The sequence below is a fragment of the Notamacropus eugenii genome, chromosome 5 (genome assembly GCF_028372415.1).
Source record: "Notamacropus eugenii isolate mMacEug1 chromosome 5, mMacEug1.pri_v2, whole genome shotgun sequence".
Lineage (NCBI taxonomy): Eukaryota > Metazoa > Chordata > Mammalia > Diprotodontia > Macropodidae > Notamacropus > Notamacropus eugenii.
The window spans coordinates 267,294,055-267,314,328 of NC_092876.1; the positions used below are offsets into that span (position 1 = coordinate 267,294,055).

Genomic DNA, 20,274 nt, shown 5'->3' on the forward strand with positions numbered 1-20,274 from the left:
TTCAATTTTGTTCCTGTCCTCCTTACAATTTAATAGAGTGGAAAGGCAAAATACGGTTCCACTGAGATTAGGTTGAATCACTGTGGTTTGCTATAATGTTACCTGTTCTCTCTGCTCTTCTACAGAAAAATTCAACACTAGTCTCCTAAAAGAAGACATTTCATTTCTTGTTCAAAAGGCTATTTCCTTTCATTCCAAACCAAATACCATTTTAGTGAGATTTCCAGTCACTTCTAGAAAAAGACACCACAGTACACAGCTCTCCTTCAAAGCTGGTTCTTCCTTATTTTCAGTGCTTTAATAAAGATAAGGTAGTTATTGCTAATTAGCAACTTCTTTTTTTTTAAATCATTCTTCTCAAAAAAGGAATACAGTACTAACATTAAAGAGGAGAAAGGAGAAAACACTCCTTTTTCCTCAGAGTTCTAGAGAAGTGTCATAGAACTTTTTCAATGAAATTAATACCAATTCTACAAGTCCTTGGAACAAGTTCTCATTCATGATGAGTAAAGTGAGTTCCAATTTTATAACTCTTCCAAGATGCTAAAACATTAAGGTATTTTACAGTTATAGAAAAACACAATATAGTATCTATAGTTTACTTAGATCTCACAGAACACTGCTTTTAAAAATGATCACAATTATTATAAAATAGAAATTTCCAGGGCTAAACTAGAAAAAGAAAGAAATATCAGAGGTACAGTCCCTCATGAAGTATATTTCTTTCCTTTTTCTTGGCTCAAATGGAAAACTAAGCATGTGGTGTGGAGATTTTAACTTCTCTCAGAGCATGAGCCAACAGCCTATCATAGTTCTCCTGCTAGGATCTTTTTATGTGCAATCTTGTGTTTAGTAGGATCATTTTTGAACCTTTCACTTCTGGATCAAGTTGACACACACCACCATCCATTTCTATTCTCTTTTCTTAAGAACTATATCTAGAGTATACCCAGATCTGGAGTTTGGCCTTCCTTACTGAGAGATAGCAATGCCCTGCAAGCTACAGTGAGAGAGGATGTGAGCAATGGAATGACTCTGCATTCTGTATCCCCTCCTAATAGACATGGAAGAACCTGAGGTTAGCCTGGAAAGCTTAACAATGGATATACTGGGCATAGGGACCCCAGGCATTCTAGCTAGCCCAGAGTCAAATTTTTTTCCTGCTGTTTTTTTTTCTTTGATAGGCCAGATAAGACACATAACAATTAAAACATAACTATGGAGAAAATTCCCGGGCTTTTGCTTCAAATAAATATAAACACATTTACATCAAAAGTATATATGAACATTTTCTCTGGTTTGGCAAAAAAATAAATTGTGGTCAACACATCATTGGTTACAAATGTTAAGCCATCAACTATAAATCTGTGTCATAAGAAATGTAAAATACAACCAAGACTCAAAAAGTTTACATTTTAACTTTTTAGAAAAGTGACATCATTTCTCACTTCCATTTTGAAGGAAAAAAATTATCTTCCATTTTAGACACTGAAGCATTTTGGTCCTCGTGTATAGCTGGTTGATGAAATATATGTGTATGTACACATATATGTATATATATGTTTTTTTCAAAGAGTCTCATTCTTCTTTTTATACATCTGTCCCAGGTGAGGAACGGGGTCCATTTGACCTAGAAGCTTTGGCAGAAGGAGCAGATACAGTATTCACAATGCTGATCCCACTATCAAGCAAGTGCCAATTGGCTTTTCTTTCCAAGTTTTTAGTTGCTACTCCCCATTTTGTGCCTATGTTCACTTTGGGACCTACACTGTTTCTTGATTTGTATTATTCTTGACCAAAGGGACTATTTAACACCTTAGTATGGAGTAAAAAATATTTTTTCAACCTAGTGGTTAATTTATTTTTTTAAAAGGAAGTATTCTGATTTAATTGAGGAAGAATCAGTGAAAAAAACCCACCACTGCACTTTAAACTGGCAAACTGCTACAAAGTTTATGGACTCTGTAATTATCAGCTAAACTTTCTATGGTGGATCAGAGTTGAATGGATCAGGTGAAAATTATTAATGATCCATCATATAATCTAGCATATATCATATTTGTATTGTACTTTAAAAATCAGATCAAATTTTAGATTAATATTCATCTATTAGGCAAAGATTCCTGACACATGCCTTCTGGACATGTGTGCTTAATGTATTAGTATGCATGTACGTGTATATGGACAGGCAGAGAGAGGAAAGGAAAAACAGATATAGACAGAGACAGACCAACAAAGATAGAGAGGCAGAGAGAATACATGTGAGTGGTTAAACTCTCCTAGCAACAATAATCCAGGCAATATCTCTGAAGGTGAACTTTACCTTTGGCTTGTAATGAGGAAGTAAACATCAGAGTGAGGAGAAATTTGAGAACAAACTTCCCCATGGTACAAGAAAGCCACAAGGATGAGCTTCTGATAATTCATTGTACAGCAAGGATATAATAAAAAAAAATCCTTGATATAATAGCCCCTTACTCTGTTGCATTATTTCAAAAGAAGAAATAATAAAATGCCTTTTAAAAAAATTCCCTACTTAAGATGAGAGGTAGACTTTCACAGTAGTACTTTAGATAGAAAAAAAACATGACGCAAATCAAAGTCAGGGCACATTTTGTGAGAATGTTTTCCATCAAAAACTCCAAGTCCCCTCCTATAGATTCATTGCACACTTTACTAAGAACCCTTCTCTCCTGTTTTCTCAAAGCTTGGGTCCATAATGACACTTGACACAACATAATTGGGGGAATAAAAACTCTTCCTGTCCCGCCTTCACCTAATGTAAATAATTGAGTGGAAGTTTCTGAAGTCCAGAGTCAAAATGTTTCCGAATCAGAATCATTCTCATTGTATCCATCCTGTGATCCTATATTGTGAGTGCAAGAGCTAGCGGTGCCACTCAGATTGGTGCCATCACAGATCTGTGTCCTGCTCAAATGCTCTTTTTTAAAACAAACGAAGTTGAAAGCCGTCATTGTACTGGAAGGAGAAAAAGGCATCATGGTAGCCAAAATGAGTGCCAGGCAGTCAGCCACGTCCTTGTTAGGAGCGCAAGCCAGGGCTGGGGTATGACCTGGGCATAAATGCAGACAAGGCAATGGTTAGTACTGGGGAAATCAAAGGGGAAAGTGAGCATTCCACAAATACATCTCAAGATGATTTGGTAAAGCGAGAGATGTATATCAAGTTAAAACCATGCCAGGCAAGAGGATGAGTTACTTATACTAAGTAGACATGCTAGGAGCTTGGTTCAGAGAGAAGGAAGGTTGGGGTAAGGGAATTGGGGGAGAAAAGGGAGGAAGAGACGATTTATGAAGGTTTTCAGCTCATGTGACCACAACAAGCACTCTATTTTAAGTTAGGGGGAATTTAGCCTTCACCAAATGGACAAAAACACTGGGAGAACATAGATCCACAACAACAGAGATGAATACAACATAGCGCGCATGGCACTATGAACCCGATACAGCATTCAGACTTGGTTCATAGGGACAAGTCTCATTCTGAGAACAATGACTTTTAGTTGTAGACAAATGTGCGTTAGATAACAAAAAAATTAATGTTAAACATCAAATTATACAGTTTTATCATTCAATGACTATTAATCAACTGGTATTTAAGAGACTGAAATGTATTAGTTGGGACAGATACAATAAATCAGACCCATGAAAAAACTGGTCCTTGTTGAATCAAAATTTACTTTTCTTGGTATTCAAGTTGGCAACTCAGTTAATGAAAATTACAAACAGGACAGAAACCCTGCTCTAGAACCCAGTAGATATGGCAAAGGGAAGAATGACATGAGGAATTCTTAGCCTGAGTCACAGTTCAAGCTTCACAAATCTGGACAGAAAAAAAAATTCTAGTGATTTCTTGCTGAACACTTGATCCAGTTCCTGCAGATAAAATGCTCTTACATTATAAATCAGGTACGTGGAGAAGGTAGGTTGGGTTTTTTTTTTTTTTATGGCATTCTACCTTAGTGATTTAGACAAAATGGTGGCAGCATGTATACTGCAAAGTGTACCAAACTTGGAGTCTTGAAACCTGGGTTTGAATACTGGCCCTGTCACATTTTAGCAATATGCTTCCTGAGGAAAATTATTTCACTTTGCCTCAGTTTTCTCCTTTGTAAAATGGTGATAATACTACTTGTATTATCCATACTCTCCAGGTTATTATGAGGAAAATATAAGTCTCAAAGCACTGTAGAAATGTGAGCTACTATACTATTAATGTATACTATTATAGCGCCTAATGCTGCATTTTGGCACTAGCTGGAGGATTACAAAGTGCTAATAGATATGTGAACTATTATTAGTATCCTCAGGGAATAACTTTCACAACCCACAGGATCTGGTCCAATGAATAGAAATTCCCATGGGGTCATCACCATTTCATTTCTTATCTGTGATCATCTATCAAATTTCCCTGCCACTCACTTTCCCACCCCCATATTGATAAGAAAGAAAAAAAATAAGAAAAAATTAGGTATGATACTATACTATACAAGTTAAGTAATTGATAAATAAAGACTCCATGATTCCAAAATGCTGAACAAAACAGCCTCTAAAAATAGGAGTTCTTAACCTAGGGGTCCATGGACCATCATGGGGTCCATGGATAAATTTAAGGGGTCTATTAACATAATTTACCAAACTCAAAGTGAAATTTAACCTTTTCTTCAATCATGAATAAAATAACCCAGTCTTCCAAGAAGGGGTTCCCTGGGCTTCAATCAGACTACCAAAGGGGTCCATGACACAGAAAAAAGGTTAGGAACCTCCAACTCCAAAATGTATTTGACCATTCCTGGCAAAGGCAGATGTGGATCACTAAACTTTAGTGCCCACAAAATTCACCTGTCTCTATACCCCAACTATATTAAAGTGGCCTAAAAGTAGGTATACACTTCATCAATAGAACTGCAGTAGTGGTGGTAAGAGGGAGAAGAGGAGTGATGGGGGAAGAGAAAGGGAAAGAAAAAACCAAGGAAATGGAGTAGGGAACAAATTTCCCCTTCTCTTTCTGGATGAATTAGGTAAGGGGCAGAGCAGGGCACATGCTAGGATAAAATGCAGCTAAACAACCAAAAATATTGAGTTAGCTAATGATATCAGTATGGCTGCTTACTTCTGAGAAATATGCATGCGCTGCTAATTCCAACACCTGTAATAAGCATTTAAGTGAGTTATGTTAATACATTTTACTATAATGCTACAATTGAGCCACATTCTTTATTTCATAACTCATAAGTATCAAGAATTTTCTATTTGCTTCAAGCATAATTGATATTGTCCTAAAAGAAGTTGAGTACTGAGACACCTAACATTCAGTCCTTAATCACTTTTACCAGAAAGGAAATGTTTGAAATTTGACTTCAGATTTCTTTTGTGTATCATGGTGTGTACTGCAAAGAATACTGCATTTAAAGTCAAAGACCTACTTTTGAATCCGATTTTTTCCTCTTATTATATGTGTGATCTTGGGCCAATCACTTCCTTAATCATTCTGAGTCTCTTTCTTTTTCTGTAAAAGGATGGAGTTGTACTAGATAACCTCAGTTTCCTTCCAACTCTAAACTCATGTTCCTGTTTTAGTGTTTCACTGGTGTGGGGAATTCCCTACACTAACACATATGAGAAATTCGCCTATAACCTGCGGTTCTAGAGAGCGGTCTGGGGCCACTGAGAAAGTAAGCAGTAGGTCCCAAGTCACATAGCCAATGTGTATGAAACATAGGCGCTCACCACAGGTCTTTGATTCTAAGGACAGCCTTCCATCCTTTATGCCAAATGTCTTAGAATTTCTTAAGAAACAGAAATGGAAATTTCCTATAGGATTGAAAACATAGAAACATATATTTAGAGCTGAGAGGGACTTTAGAGACCTTGTTTAATCCCACTAATTTACAGATGAGGGAACTGAGACCCAAAGAGATCAAGTGACTTGCCCAAGGTCTCATAGTTAATGGGTTGCAAAGCCAGAATTTGACCTCAAGTCCTTTGATTCCAATTCCACAGCTGTCTCTAATATAGCAGACTGATGATCCCTCAAAGAGAAAATATTTTTAAAGGAACTTTCTATAGATAAGGAAATATATTCAGTTCCAAAAATCATAATAGAATTATAGATTTAGAATCGGAAAGGATCTTAGAGGTCATCTAGTCCAATGCCCTCATTTTACAGATGAGGAAACTGAGGCTAAGAGAAGATAGAAATATGCCAGAAAATATCGGAGGCAAGATTTGAAATTGGATTTTTCTGACTCCGAGTTCAGAACTCTATCCACTATGTCATGCTGCCTCTCAATTCTCACATACATCCCTAAAATTTCCATAACAAGAATCTTTTTTAATAGTACCTCCATTGTAGTCTGACAATTAGAAATACCAAGGTTGATGTCAGAATGATCTGGGACACAATCAAGCAGACATTCAAGTATTTGAGCCCTCATACATGCACTAATGATAAATATGTATATATGTATATATATATATACATATATATGTATATATATATGTACATATATACATATATCACCCTTAACTCTTCAGGGCATGCAGTTAGCATTTATTGTGCCAAGTTCAAAGGCTTCAAATGAATCTGAAACATTTTAACTACTACCTACCCTGAGGAGTTAGAGACCAACAGCTGACATTACATGCAAGATGAAAAACTCTAGTAGAGTGTAGCGTATGTGGTTTACAGACAGGGCAAGACCTCCTTGCCTGATGCCTGACACACAATGAGCTTCCAGAAACTACATTCAGTCTTTTGACTTTTTTAACCAGTTCCTATCTATCTTTTGTCTTTCTGGCTTCCAAAAATATACAAAAAGGTAAAGCAAGAAGGTGAAGAATGTTTTCTCTTACCGTTTTCATCGACAGCGAGGACACAGGCTCCCTTGGCCAGCAGCCCTTCAACCACCATCTTCAGGCCATTCCGTGCAGCAATATGGAGAGGTCTACAAAATATAACACTTAGCTTCAAGGTTAACTTTCAAAACTACCTTAAGGAATCACTTTCAAGATAAAAATATTACCTATGTCAAAAGAAGTGGTGAGGAAAGGATATTTGAAAACCTTTTGCGTTCTAGTCTAGGCTTTCTTATGATGCTTGTTGATACAACTTGCTACAGATGATAATGATCAATTTAGTCTTCCAATTTATGCCTAGATCCTTTGATAGAAAATGGATGGAATGGATTGCAGGTGGAGATATGCTCTCAGAAAATCCTGATGGCAATAGAAATAAGGAAACTCTTTTCTATGGGCCAAAGGAAGAAATCTAGGCCACCTTACTCAATGTATCAGGCTACCGTATATCTTATATGATGTCATTTTCATCCTGGCCATTTAAGCTCCTTTATAAATAATACTCTTACATACTAATTCCAAGAATAGAATACACAGAAATAACATGTAGTCACTTGATACAAAGGGAATAGAATGCATGGAAATGCAACATAACATCATGAAAAAAACAAACAATAGTAAGTATTGGCTCTGCCACTAACTCCTTGTATCATTGTGGGAAAGTTACTAGATCTCTCACTGTCTTAGTCCCATAGTCTTCAAGATGGAAATAACAACATTTGTACTATTGTTTACTTAAAGGATTTTTGTGAGGATCATATACATATACCTATATATGTATGTATGTATGTATGTATGTATATGGAAAATGCTACAGGAAGGTCAGCTATTACTGTTAAATAGTTGCTAACCTTAAGAAGTTCTTAGAGGATTCCCTCCCTCCCCTTTCAGACATAGGGGAAAACAGTAGATTGTTATTAAGGATTTGATCTAGCAGTATGTAGTTTTAGAGCTAGAAAGTTGTGTTTTTCAGTCATTCAGTTGTGTCTGACTCTTTATGACCTCATGGATCATAGCACACCAAGCCCTTATATCCTTCATTATTGCTTGAATTCTATTCAAGTTTGCGTTTGTTGTTTATACCTTCTGACCTGATGGGCTCATCTTCTGATGTCATTTCTTTTATCATTTTACTACTGTTCATGGGGTCTTCTTGACAAAGATACTGGAGTGATTTGTCATTTCCTTCTCCTCTGGATCACCTTTTGTCAGAACTCTCCACTGTGAACTGTCCGCTTGGTTCAAGTGCTACTTCTAATACATCCTGGACGTGTAAACCTGGGAAATTCACTTAACCATAGCATCCTAAGCAAATCTCTAGGACTACAAATTGCAAGGAAGGTTTCAGCCTGCATCACTGAAGGCTGTTTTCTCAACTAGGAGTTGAGAAACTATAGGAAACACAAGAAAACAATGTTAACCCCCAGCATCCTTTACTATAACACTGTTTTAGATTTTCAAATTTCAAAGAAATTCTTTTTTTCTATATTATTAGATTGCATTAAATCTCTCTCTTCTCCTCCTCTCTGTATCTCAAAACCCATTACATTGTCGGTTATTCTTTCTTCCTTTACTAAGTCTCTGATGAAGAGGGGTGTGACCTTTCTCCTTGACAAGGCCAATCTATCTCTCTATGCCTTTCATGCCATGCCTTCCTAATTTCTTCAGCAGATTACCCATGTAATTATGCTCCCTCTCTGGTTTTCTATCTCTCCCTATCTATTGCTTCCTTCACCATCATCCTGTAACAAACCCCTACATTGCACTGTGCCATCCCCTCAAAATATTGTTCTACATCTCTTCTATTATTCACAGTCAACCTCCTAGGAAAAAGTTCTCTACTCATTGCCCCATTTCCTCTCCTTTCATTTTCAACCCTTTGCAATCTTGACTCTGACTTTATCATTTGACTGAACTGGTTCTGTTCAAAATTAATAATGATTTCTTAATTGCCAAATAAAAAAACCACAACATATGACATAATTGACTATCCTCTCTCCTTCCTGGGTACTTTTTTCTCCCTGGGTTTTCATGATACTACTCTCCTGGTCCTCCTACTTGTCTACCTGTAAGCTCCTTCTTTTTACTTTGCTATATTCATCATCTATGTCATGCCCTCTCATTGTATGTATACCCTAAGACTCTCCGATGCCTTCTTTTACTTTTTCTCTCGGGGCACAGGGTTTAATTATCATCCCAATTGGGGGATGGCTGAACAAATTATGGTATATTAATGTAATGGAATACTATTGTGCCATGAGAAATGATGAAAGATAAACATTCAGAGAAACCTGGGGGGACTTGTATAAATTAACTGAAATCAACAGAACGCTAAGGACAATTTATATTATAATAATATTTTAAAGACAAGCAACTTTGAAAGACTTGAGAACTCTGTTTCCTGAAATGATCAACAATGATTCCAGAGAACTGATGATGAACTCTGCTCCTCACCTCCTGACAGAGATGTAATAAACTCAAAATTCAGGTGATACATTATTGGATGTGGACAAAGCAAGATTTTGTCCTGCTTGACTATGTATGTATTTGTTACAAAGGTTTTCCTCTTTTTTCTTTTAAAATGGAGTTAGGGTTGGAAGGAGACAAAATAAATGTTAATTTTTAAAAAATGAAATGAAATAAGAAGTCAAATAAACAAAAAAAACCTCTATTCAAATATTTTATGATTTTTATACCTAGCCTTAGTCTCTCTCCTGAGATCTACTCACACATTACCAACTGTCTATTGGACATTTCAAACTGGATGTCTTGGAGATACTCAAACTCAACATGTCCAAAACAAAAATCCTTATTTCCCTCCCCAAATCCCCCCATCTTTTAAACTTTCATATTTCAGTCCAGGGCAGTGCTATGCTTCCATTTATTCCGTTTCATAAGTGTGACATTATTCTTGACTCCTCACTTTGATTATGTTATACAGTCATTTATCATCTTGTCATCCTGTTTCCATATCTCTTGCATCTATTTCCTTCTCTATACTCACAAGGGTAGCATTTAGTTCTCTCTACTGAACCCTAGTTCAGGCTTGCATTACTACTTGCCTAGACTGGTGTATTAGCCTCCTAACTTATCTCTCTGCTTCAGTACTCCTCCCACCTAATACATTCTTCACTCAGCTACCAGGGGGATTTTCCTTAAATATGGACACGACCCTACTCAATAAACTCCCTTTTGTTTATCAAATTAAATATAAACTCCTCAGTTTAACTTTTAAAGCCCTTAACATTCTACTTTTCCAACTTTATGATATATCATTCCCTTTCCTACACTCTATGGCCCACCAACTTGGATGTCCATCTTGCTGTTTCTCACACATTACACTTCATCTCTGGTCTTTGCATTTTTGTACCAGCTGTCCCACATTCCCGGAATAACTTAAGTACCTGGCCTCTACCTCTCAGAATCCCTTCTTTCTTTCAAAACTCTGTTCAAGTAACACTTTATATATGAAGCCTTTTCTGCTTCCCTAGCTGCTAATATGTATCCTTCCAACTTATCATTTATGTAGTTTATATACATTTTTAATATACTGATTTCTAAATGTCGTTTCAAATGATTAAATGCAATCTCTTTGAGGTCAGAAACCATTTTTCTATTATCTTTGTATTGCCCATACTTAGCACAGTGCCTAACATAGAGCAGGTGCTTAATAAATGTTTGAAGGCAGTTAGGTGGCACAATGGCTACAGCACTGGGGCTGGAGTCAGGAAGATCTGAGTTCAAATCTACTCTCAGACACTTATTACCTGTGTGACTCTGCTCAAGGCACTTAGCCTCTGTCTGCCTCAGTTTCTTTAGTTGTAAGATGGAGATAATAATAGCACCTATCTCTCAGGGTGGTTGTAAGGATGCAATGAGATAATATTTACAAACTGTTTAGCTCAGTGCCTGTTTAGATCCTTTTCCTGCCCTGCCCTCCTAAATGTTTCTTGAGTGACAAGACAATCGTCAAAGTGATTTTGAACAACTAGAAGTCAAGCAGTTTTCAGCTATTTCACATTAATGACTACATGGAATGCAACTGAAATGTGGAAGTTTTTCATGTCTCCTTGGGGAGAAAAGAAATATAAAATCACCATTTTTCAGCAACAACACACCATGCTAACACTAGATTTAGAAAGAATATTGGATTTGGAGTGAGAAGTTCTGGGTGTGACTATTGGCTATGTTTCTTACTACCTCTATGTCCTTGGGCAAGTGGCTTGGTCTCTCCAGGCATTAATTTCTTCCTCTATAAATTGAGAGAGTTCGATCAAATGACTTCTAAGGTTCCTTTTAGTTTTAAATTAACGATCCTATGATAACACAGTTATGTAATGAGTTTCCCCAACAGAGGAGTATTAAAAATTAATAAGGACTCCACAGAATTTCCTAGAGAGAAATCAGTGCTACTAGATTTGAATTAGGATGCCTCCTAAAATGTTTTGAGTGAGGCCAAATTTTACAGCTCCCAAGAATAACAACAGCTCATATTTCCCCCTGCACCTTGAGTTCTGCAAAGCGTTTTACATCTTTTATTTCATTTGATCCTCACACTAACCTTGTTAGGTAGACAGAAATAGAATAATATAGTAATATTATCTGAACACTGTATTGCTTTGCATGTCTCAGTCCATGGTGTTTTTGATCTGGCCACCTGACTTGCCATCTTCTGCTCATACTTCTATGTGTCATAAGTCATTTCATGCAAACATTATGTTCCATATGCCAAAATAAGTACCTAGTACTAAATCAATTATGAGAAAGATCAGAGAGGAAGTTCTCTGAAGACACATAACACAGTTATTATTATCCTTATTTACAGATGAGGAAATAGACTCCAAAAGTTTGTGACTTGTCTATACTCATAAAACTACTAAAGATCAGATACAAAATTCAAACCCAGGTCACTTGACTATAAGTTTAGAATTCTTTTTCTTCCATAAATGACTGTGTATATTTAAAGAGTAAAATTACAGCAGCTGGTACTTACGTCTGCAATGTATTATTTGTTGCATTAATAAGGCTCTGTTCTTGTATCTTGTCAAGTATTAACAAGGCACATTTTTCATGACCCTAATTAAGAAAACAAATATATAAAAATGGCAAAGAATGTTAGATAGATGGAAAGTAACCTTATGGAGGAAATTATTAATTTAAGACTTCAAATTTAAATTTTAAAATTTAAAATGAATGTCATTGTCTTGAAAAACCTAAGGAGGATAGTGTAGCAAAAAGTCAAATGGGAGAAAGTTGTCTGGACATGGATATAGTACATCCTTCAAGAGTCAGATTCAAGTCAATTAAGATTTACGTGTTAGATATCTATAGAAGCAAGATGAATTACAGGAAAATGACATTTCTGAATTAACATTTAGCATTAATCATGTAGACAACCAAGGGAGGGGCAAGCTCAGACTATTGAGGTGCTATAATGATTGGAGTTGAGAATAACCTATAATTCTTTCAGGGATACTTTCAGTATATAAATTCTTCCTGTTTCATGGAATCTTCTTCCTCTGACTATATCCTCCTTTAAAGAACTATCAGAGTATTTACTGTCCTTGTCATTTATCTGGCATTTATGTTATGATGTAAATTAATTGTCTTTTTAATAGTCATAGGTCTCATTTGGAGGGAGGGAACATATTTTTTAAATTTATTTTTTCCTAATTACAAGTAAAAACAATTTTTAACATTAGTTCTTTTAAAAATTTGAGTTCCAAGTTCTCTCCTTCTGTTCCTCCCCTCCTCCCTCATTGAAAAGCCTATCTGATATAGTTTATATAGTTGAGATAGTACAGTTAGAAGATATCTTTTTTAAAATTTGCTCATAGGATCTAGAAGAGTAACTTGAAGGTAGTAATGCAAAATAAATACCTGTTGATGGTTATGACAAGTATAATATAAGATTTCAGGCTTGTCACCCTTTTAGGGTAGAAAGGATGAAATGCATAAGAAAGGTGCTTATTGAAAAAAACACATTTTTTTGAAGTGGTCACAGATACTTTCAGTATTATATTCATTTGCTGCATATTAGAATTGTTATGCTATGTTTAGACAATACTATATGCTGAAGCCCAAGAATCCAAGTCAAAATGCTTGCATTCTGAAGAAGCATCTAACCATATCACCAAGGTTTTCATCTACCCTTAGTTCAAAGTAGTTCTACATAATTGAGGCAATGAATGAGAACTGCTACAATGGCAATCAGCTTCCAGGCTGCGTGCAAAAGTTTATAGGGTTCTGTGGTCTTTTTTGGATTACAAGTTCACTTGAAATTCATCTTTAAAAGTAGCAGCATTTTGGGAAATAGATATTCTGACCTGAGGATATCCTGACCCATCCTTTAAGTATCCTGATACATAGATATAAATAACACAATTCCTAGAAATTATTTACATACTTTACTACAAGCCAAATGTAAGGGTGTGTTCAAGTCTTTATCCTTTACAGTCAGATCAGCCTTGGCACTGTTCACCAAAAGATCTAAAAAAAGAAGAAAAAACTCAAACAGGGTTATTGGCACCAAATGCTAATCATATGCAATTTGAAGAAGTTAAAATAAATAAAAGCAGTATGTACAGATACAGCCCACATGACATTGTTCTGGTCAATGATATCATTAATCAATTATAATCTAAAGTCAGGTTGATAATTTATAAGACCTGTAAGTTTTCATGCAAACACCTGATATTAGGTAGCATTTGCCCATAATCAGATCCTGTATATTAGATGGGAAAAAAGATATTGATTATACCCAGTGGTGCCAGGCATTAATGTTAAATAATTTAATTGGTTCTTTTCAGAGTAATGTTATTAATGGGTTTATTTGCTTATTAAAATATGGTGAAGTGGTGTCTAACTCAGAAACAAGAGCCACTAAACTGTACATAAGAATTTTTGTGGACCTCATACTGTCTTAGAAAACCACATTTATTAACATTATCTATGTTCTATTATACTTTTATGTTTTTTGTTACATATTTCTCAATATATTTCAGTCAGTTTGGGGTCACATTTGAGAGTATTGTGGGCCACAGTGGACCACCTATTTTCACCTTTGGGGGTTAAGTATCTTGCCCAGGGTCACAGAGTTAGTAAGTATCTGAGGCCAGATTTGAACAAGGAAAGATGAGTTTTCTTGACTCTAAATCTGGCACTCTACTTACTATGCCCCTGAGCATCACACGCCTCATCCCCTCTTGTCAATTTCAATGACTTACTACTTGGTCTCTCTGATTCTCTATTCTTTATACCCATTCCACATAGCTGCCAAGGTTATTTTCCTTAAGCTCAGATCTGACCATGTCACTTCTATATCCTAAAAAATATGTACTAGATTCCAGTGGCTCCCTAGGATAGGACTCTAAGATAAAATATTACCTCTGTTTGGTTTTTAAACCTCTTCACAACCTAACTAAGCCTATTTTTGCATTTTCATTATATATTACTTCAACTCTTGCATGCTGCACGATCAAGCAAAACTAACCTTTACTGTTTTACATACGTAACACTCCATTATTCTTCTTGGTTTCTTTGGGCTGGTTGTACCCCATACCTGATGTACAATCTCTCTTCACCTCTGCCTCACAAGATACCCCATTTCCTTCAAAATAGAGCTCAAAGGCTTTCTATATGAAACTTCTCCTGATCCTTCGATTGTGAGTGTCCTCCCTTCCTCCACTGCTTTGCATTTATTTTATATTTTGCATATATATGTGTGTGTGTATCATATATTTACAAAACATATATATGTGTGTGTATGTATATATATGTGTATGTGTGTGTGTGTGTGTGTGTGTGTGTGTGTGTGTGTTCTGTCTAAACTTTTACATATACATGTTGCCCTCCTGCCCCCAGAATGTACGCTCCTCAAGAGCAGGAACTGGACTTTTGTTGTTATCGTTGTTTTTGTCTTTGTGTCCCTAGTACCTGACACAATGTCTGGCACACAATAATAGCCATTGAATAAATTCCTGTTGGTAAACTGTGTAAAAAATGAGAGTTTTCAATAAAACATTTTCTTATAATGTGTAGTGGTCTTACTGTAGAAAGGTCAATTCACTTCCATTATTCCATGGACAATCAAGAAATTTCAGAGGGTAGCTATAGCAAATGGAGCCAAGCGACTTTTGGGAGTCAGCTAAGTCAAGGCAATGTAACTAAACCTTGAGGACAGGGAGAAAGTACATGCTGCTAGTGTTTCCACCTGGTCCAGGACTAGCTTATATATTAAAGCAGAAAAGAGTAATAATAGTTGCAGGTGTATTGCCTTAACTGGTCAGACTCCTATGGACCCATATTTTTCCTTCCAAGTGATAGTAAGTTCCAATGAACTGCTGGTTCCCCAGAAGACCAAGAAGATATGTTATTACCTGACTCCATATTATTAAATTGTCTCAAGGTGTGGGTACTTATTGTTTCACCAGGTGGTAGACCTAGAATGATTTTGTGCATGAAGATCAACGAATACTTATTGGCACCTGAAACACTCTTCTGAGGTCAATCATTTTAAGAGGTATACTATCTAGGACTACGTTAGAAATCCTACTGTCCTCCACCCAGGTCAGAATACATCTGGAAAATTGTGTTCACTTATGGGCAATAATTTTTAAGAAGGGCATTAATAAACTGGAAAGCATCCAGGGAAGGAAAACTGGGATGTTTAAAGAATTTAAGAGCATGCCATGTGAAGGTTGAATAAGTGAGCTTGGAATGCTTAATCTGAAGGATCCTACCCCCCAAGGGCTGAAATAATTTTTGTCCTCAAGTATCTGAAGGGTTGTCAAATGGAAGAGGGAATAGATTTCTCAGCCCTTGAAAGAAGAACTAGGAACAATAGTTGCAAGCGGCAAAGAGGAAAATTTAGACTTAATATAAATAAACACTTCCTAACAGATCTATCCAAAAACTAAATAGTCTGGTCCAAGACTTAGAGGGCTTCCCCTTGTCAGAGCTCTTCATTTGAATGCTGGTTGAGCATGTAAAAGAAGGGTTATTGATCAAGTATGAATTGGACTACATGAATGTTGAGGTTTCCTATAGTGGGGTCTTATAGTACTAAGATTCTATGGCTCTTGCAAGGCATATGTGGTAAGTAAGAGTTTAAACCTGCTAACCACAGCTGCCATTCTGTAAACCAACTGAAACAAAACCAGTATTTTTAATGAATATCAAAATCATCCATCAGGGTTGCACCAATAGCACCATATAAGATGGGATGTAACTGAATTTTCCAATTTAACTTATTGTTTCCCACAGGGTAAAAACAAAAACAAAAAATGAACTCTACCAAGCCAATACATACCCACAGCACCTGCCTGCCCATTCTCAGCTGCCATCATGAGTGGTGTTTTCCCTGAATTATCTGCAACATTCACTTGTGCATTGTGGCTTAAAAGAAGCTGTAAGCATTCCACATGATCAGCAAATGCTGCAGCATGAAGTGGGGTTCTGAGGATTAAAAAAATATATATTTTTACTTGAACTTAGTGGACTATAACTTTTATTCCTTCTGTGTAATATGAACCCCTTATCTTTCATCTTGAGAATTTAAAAGTGATGACTTTATTAAGCGTAATAATGCCATCTTTAACTGTACTTTAATCAAGTTACTTTTGTCTCCATTATCTTTGTTAGATATGTGATACTAAAATAATATTAAGAAAAAGATAAGATTAGATTTAATGTTATAAAGATCCATTCAAGCGCTTTGAAAAGTAAGTCATGCCAATTGTTTGGGTCAAGCCATGAATTTAGACTAAATAACTACTGTGATACTCTTAAAAGAGACCAGGATTCATTAAGACACAAATAGCTACTTACCTTCCCTTGTCATCTCTACAATGGACAATGCTGGGATCTATGGCCCCAATAAGCAGTGATGCACAATTTTCGTGGTCATTAATTCTAAAATAGAAACATTTTTATCATTACCTTTAAATTGGCAAAAAACATTTTTTGTTTCAAAAGTACCTCTATAAAGTTTCATTATTTGCAAAGAAAAAAGTGAGTTCAAGTCTGATTATATCATCCCTTTATTCAACAAACTCCAATGGATCCCTAATGCCTCAAGAATAAAATAAAAAATCCTTTCATAACCTCATTGCTTCATACCTTTCTGGTCTTCTTATACCTGATTTCCCTCCACATACTCTGTGATAGAGTGACATGGCCCTCCTTGCTATTTCTTGCACAACCCACTCCATCTCCCAAGCCTAGCATTTTCCACTGGTTGTCCCCCATGCCTAGAACTCTCTTTCTTCATCTTGTCTTCTCACTTCCCTGACTTGTTTCAAAATCCCTATTGCATGAAGCCTTTCCTGGTCCCCCTAACACTAATTCTTTTGACTGGTATTATCTCCAGAGTATATATCTTGTTTTTATATAACTGTCTGCATGTTATCTCTCCCATTAGACTTTTGCATTCTTTGAGAGTAGAGGCTGGTGGGTCTTTTTGTTTTGTTTTTTGCCTTCATATACTCAGGACAGTGCCTGGTGAGTCATGGGTACTTAATAAATATGTGCTTATTTGATTCAAAATGAAATATGCCATGCCTCCTCAAGTGCCAATGTTTCTACCATTCATGCAGAATCCAGAACATTTGTGCATAATTTCAATCTTGCCTTTTTTGGAGGGTGGTGGAATCTGTGTTATAGTGGAAAGAGTGGTAGATTTGGCGACAGAGGACCTATGTTAAAATTTTATTTCTGCCATGACAAGTCATGTAAACTGTCTGGGTCTCAGCTTCCTCATCTATAAAATAAAGAGATTAGACTAAATGGACCTCCAAATTTTTTTTCAGCTCTAGATCTGTGATCCTGAATTCATCAATACAGAAGGGTAACTTCTGTGTATTAACAAGCACTGATTAAGCACCTTCTATGTACCAAGCACTGTACTAGGCAATTGGGTTACACAGACAAAGCTGGAACAAGTTCTGCCTTCAAGAAGCTTACACTTTTAATAAAAGAGATGACATATACAGATACATCAACTCCATAATATAGGAGTTGACTTAAAACTGCCTCAATGTAGTTTTGCATTTTAATAGTTTTAAAATGGACTAAGACTTTTGGGACATCAATTAAATAGCCACTTTAAAAGAATATATTTCAGGTTGTCCCACTTGATTGCTGCAAATTAGACTATGAATGCCAACAACATAAACTTATCTGTTTTTAACTGTAGAATGTAATACACAACAGGTCATGTTAAAGATGGCCTCCTCTCAACTGCAATAAGGCAAATTCCCTTAAGTACTTTAAAATAACAAAACAATTAGATTAACATCTAACATTTATACTCACACAGCACAGTGCAATGGAGTGAAGGGATTACCATTAAATTTGCGAAAACATTTTTGTTCCAAAAGTACCTCTATACAGTTTTCATTACCTGCAAAGGATCAAATGAATTCAGTTACAATGTTCAGAGTTGTTAAATATCTTTTAAAAACATACAAAATCCTGAGAACCTAAATATTGATTTGAAGCTCATAATTCTTACTGTTGAACTGGCTGCATGTATTCTCCATGAAATTAAAAACCTAAAAGTTGAATTGCTATTAATTCTGCTCAAAGATGTTTTGAAACTCTCCGAAAAAAATTTAAGACAAGGTTTACAAAGTTTGATGTCCTAGAAAAATAGCTTCATTTTTGCATCTATCAATGTGTATTTATTAAGTGCCTATTATGTGCCATGCACTATATGAAGTACTGGGGATTAAAAAGACAAAAGCCAAACAGTCTTTGCACTCAATGAGCTTACATTTTAAGGGAGGAAGGAAAAAGAATTTTGGTTATTTATACTGGCCAAACTTAATCTTTTGTTTATATTGATGCTAAAGTGCTTTAAACATATTTAACCATGGTATAGGATTATACATGAATACTATTTATTTATTTGTGCTATAAAAATGAATAAAAATAAAATATAAAAAATAAAAAAACAAATAAAAAATAAAAAAAATTATTGTGCTATAAAAAATGATAAACAGCATAATTTCAGAAAAAACCTGAACTTACATGATACAGAGTGAAGTGAGCAGAACCAGGAGGATATTGTACACAGTAAGAGCAATATTGTACTGTGACTACTGTACTATCAGCTGTGAATGATTAAGCTATCGTCAGCAATACAGCGATCCAAGACAATCCCAAAAGACTCATGATGAACAATGCTATCAGCCTCCAGAGAAAGAACTCATAGAGTCTGAATACAGCTCGAAGCATACTCCCTCCTTGCCTCCCTTCCTTCCTTCCTTCCTTCCTTCCTTCCTTCCTTCCTTCCTTCCTTCCTTCCTTCCTTCCATTCTTTCTTCCTTCCTTCTTTCCTGTCTTTTTTATTTTTTGGTTTGAGTTTTTTTTCCACAAAATAACTAATATGGAAATATGTCTTACATGATTGCACATGTATAACCCAGATCATATGTCTTATTGTTTCAGGGACAGGGGAAGAGAAAGATAGAAGGACAGCATTTGGAACTTAAAACTTAAAAAAAAAATGTTAAAAATTGTTTTTATATGTAATTGGGTGGGGGGAATAAAAAATATCCTTAAAAAAAGTATAACCACAGGAAGGCAGAGAAGTAAAGTAGAAAGAGCGCAGGATTTGGAGGAGAATCAGGAGCTAGTATTACCACAAAAAAACCTAGAGAAAAAAGTATTAAGATAGGGGTCAGTAGTGTCAAAGGATGCAGAGAGGTTAAGAACAATGAGGATTAGGAAAAGATCATTAGATTTGGCAACTGAGAAAGCATCAATAACTTTGGAGAGAGGATTTTTTCTGGTTTTGAGGACAGAATCCAGACTGTTAAAGTCAGAGGAAAGGAAGCGGAGACACTCATAGATGTCAGAAGGCTGACTTCATTTTTAGCCATGAAAGAGAGAAGAAATATAAGACAGTAGCTCATAGGCTTAGACAAATCAAGTGAAGGTTTTTTGAGGATAAGAGAGACAAGGACATGCTTGCAGACAGTAGGATAGTTCAACAGAAGGGGCAGCTAGGTGGCCCTCTGCATAGCGAACTGGCCCTGAAGTCAGGAGGACCTGAGTTCAAATCTGGCCTCAGACACTTACTAGCTATGTGACCCTGGCCAAATTACTTAATCCTGTTTATCTCAGTTTTGAATCTAAAAATAAGATGGCAAGCCACATCAGTATTTCTGCCAAAAAAACCCTCAAATGGAGTCACAAAGAGGTGGACACGACTGAGAGACTAAAGATTAATGAAAGAGTGGGGTGATAAATGAAGCAATTTGCTGAAGGAAATGGGATGGAATGGGACACTACATTTTAAAAGATCACAAATAAAAGCTGCTTAGATTTATGAGGACCAAAGGATAAAGAAAAGATAAAGAATCTACCGATATTCTGAAAGGAACACCAAAAT

The 20,274-nt window shown here is 36.0% G+C and overlaps 1 protein-coding gene across 10 annotated transcripts in view; it reads right to left on the reverse strand.

Moving 5' to 3' along the window:
• Positions 1–1,108: 1,108 nt before the first annotated feature.
• ANKRD44 (ankyrin repeat domain 44) overlaps positions 1,109–20,274 on the reverse strand; it is a 360,684-nt gene continuing 341,518 nt past the window's right edge. For 7 of the 10 annotated variants that reach the window (XM_072612773.1, XM_072612772.1, XM_072612771.1 and 4 more), the window contains 7 exons: positions 18,192–18,279; positions 16,707–16,790; positions 16,189–16,334; positions 13,285–13,367; positions 11,872–11,954; positions 6,876–6,967; positions 1,109–3,073 (listed from right to left, as the gene is read on the reverse strand). In XM_072612773.1, coding sequence (XP_072468874.1) covers positions 2,817–3,073; positions 6,876–6,967; positions 11,872–11,954; positions 13,285–13,367; positions 16,189–16,334; positions 16,707–16,790; positions 18,192–18,279 — 833 coding nt within the window. In that variant the 3' untranslated portion in view covers positions 1,109–2,816. The remainder of the gene's footprint in view (positions 3,074–6,875; positions 6,968–11,871; positions 11,955–13,284; positions 13,368–16,188; positions 16,335–16,706; positions 16,791–18,191; positions 18,280–20,274) is intronic. The other 3 variants (XM_072612776.1, XM_072612775.1, XM_072612774.1) reach the window with 1 other exon arrangement.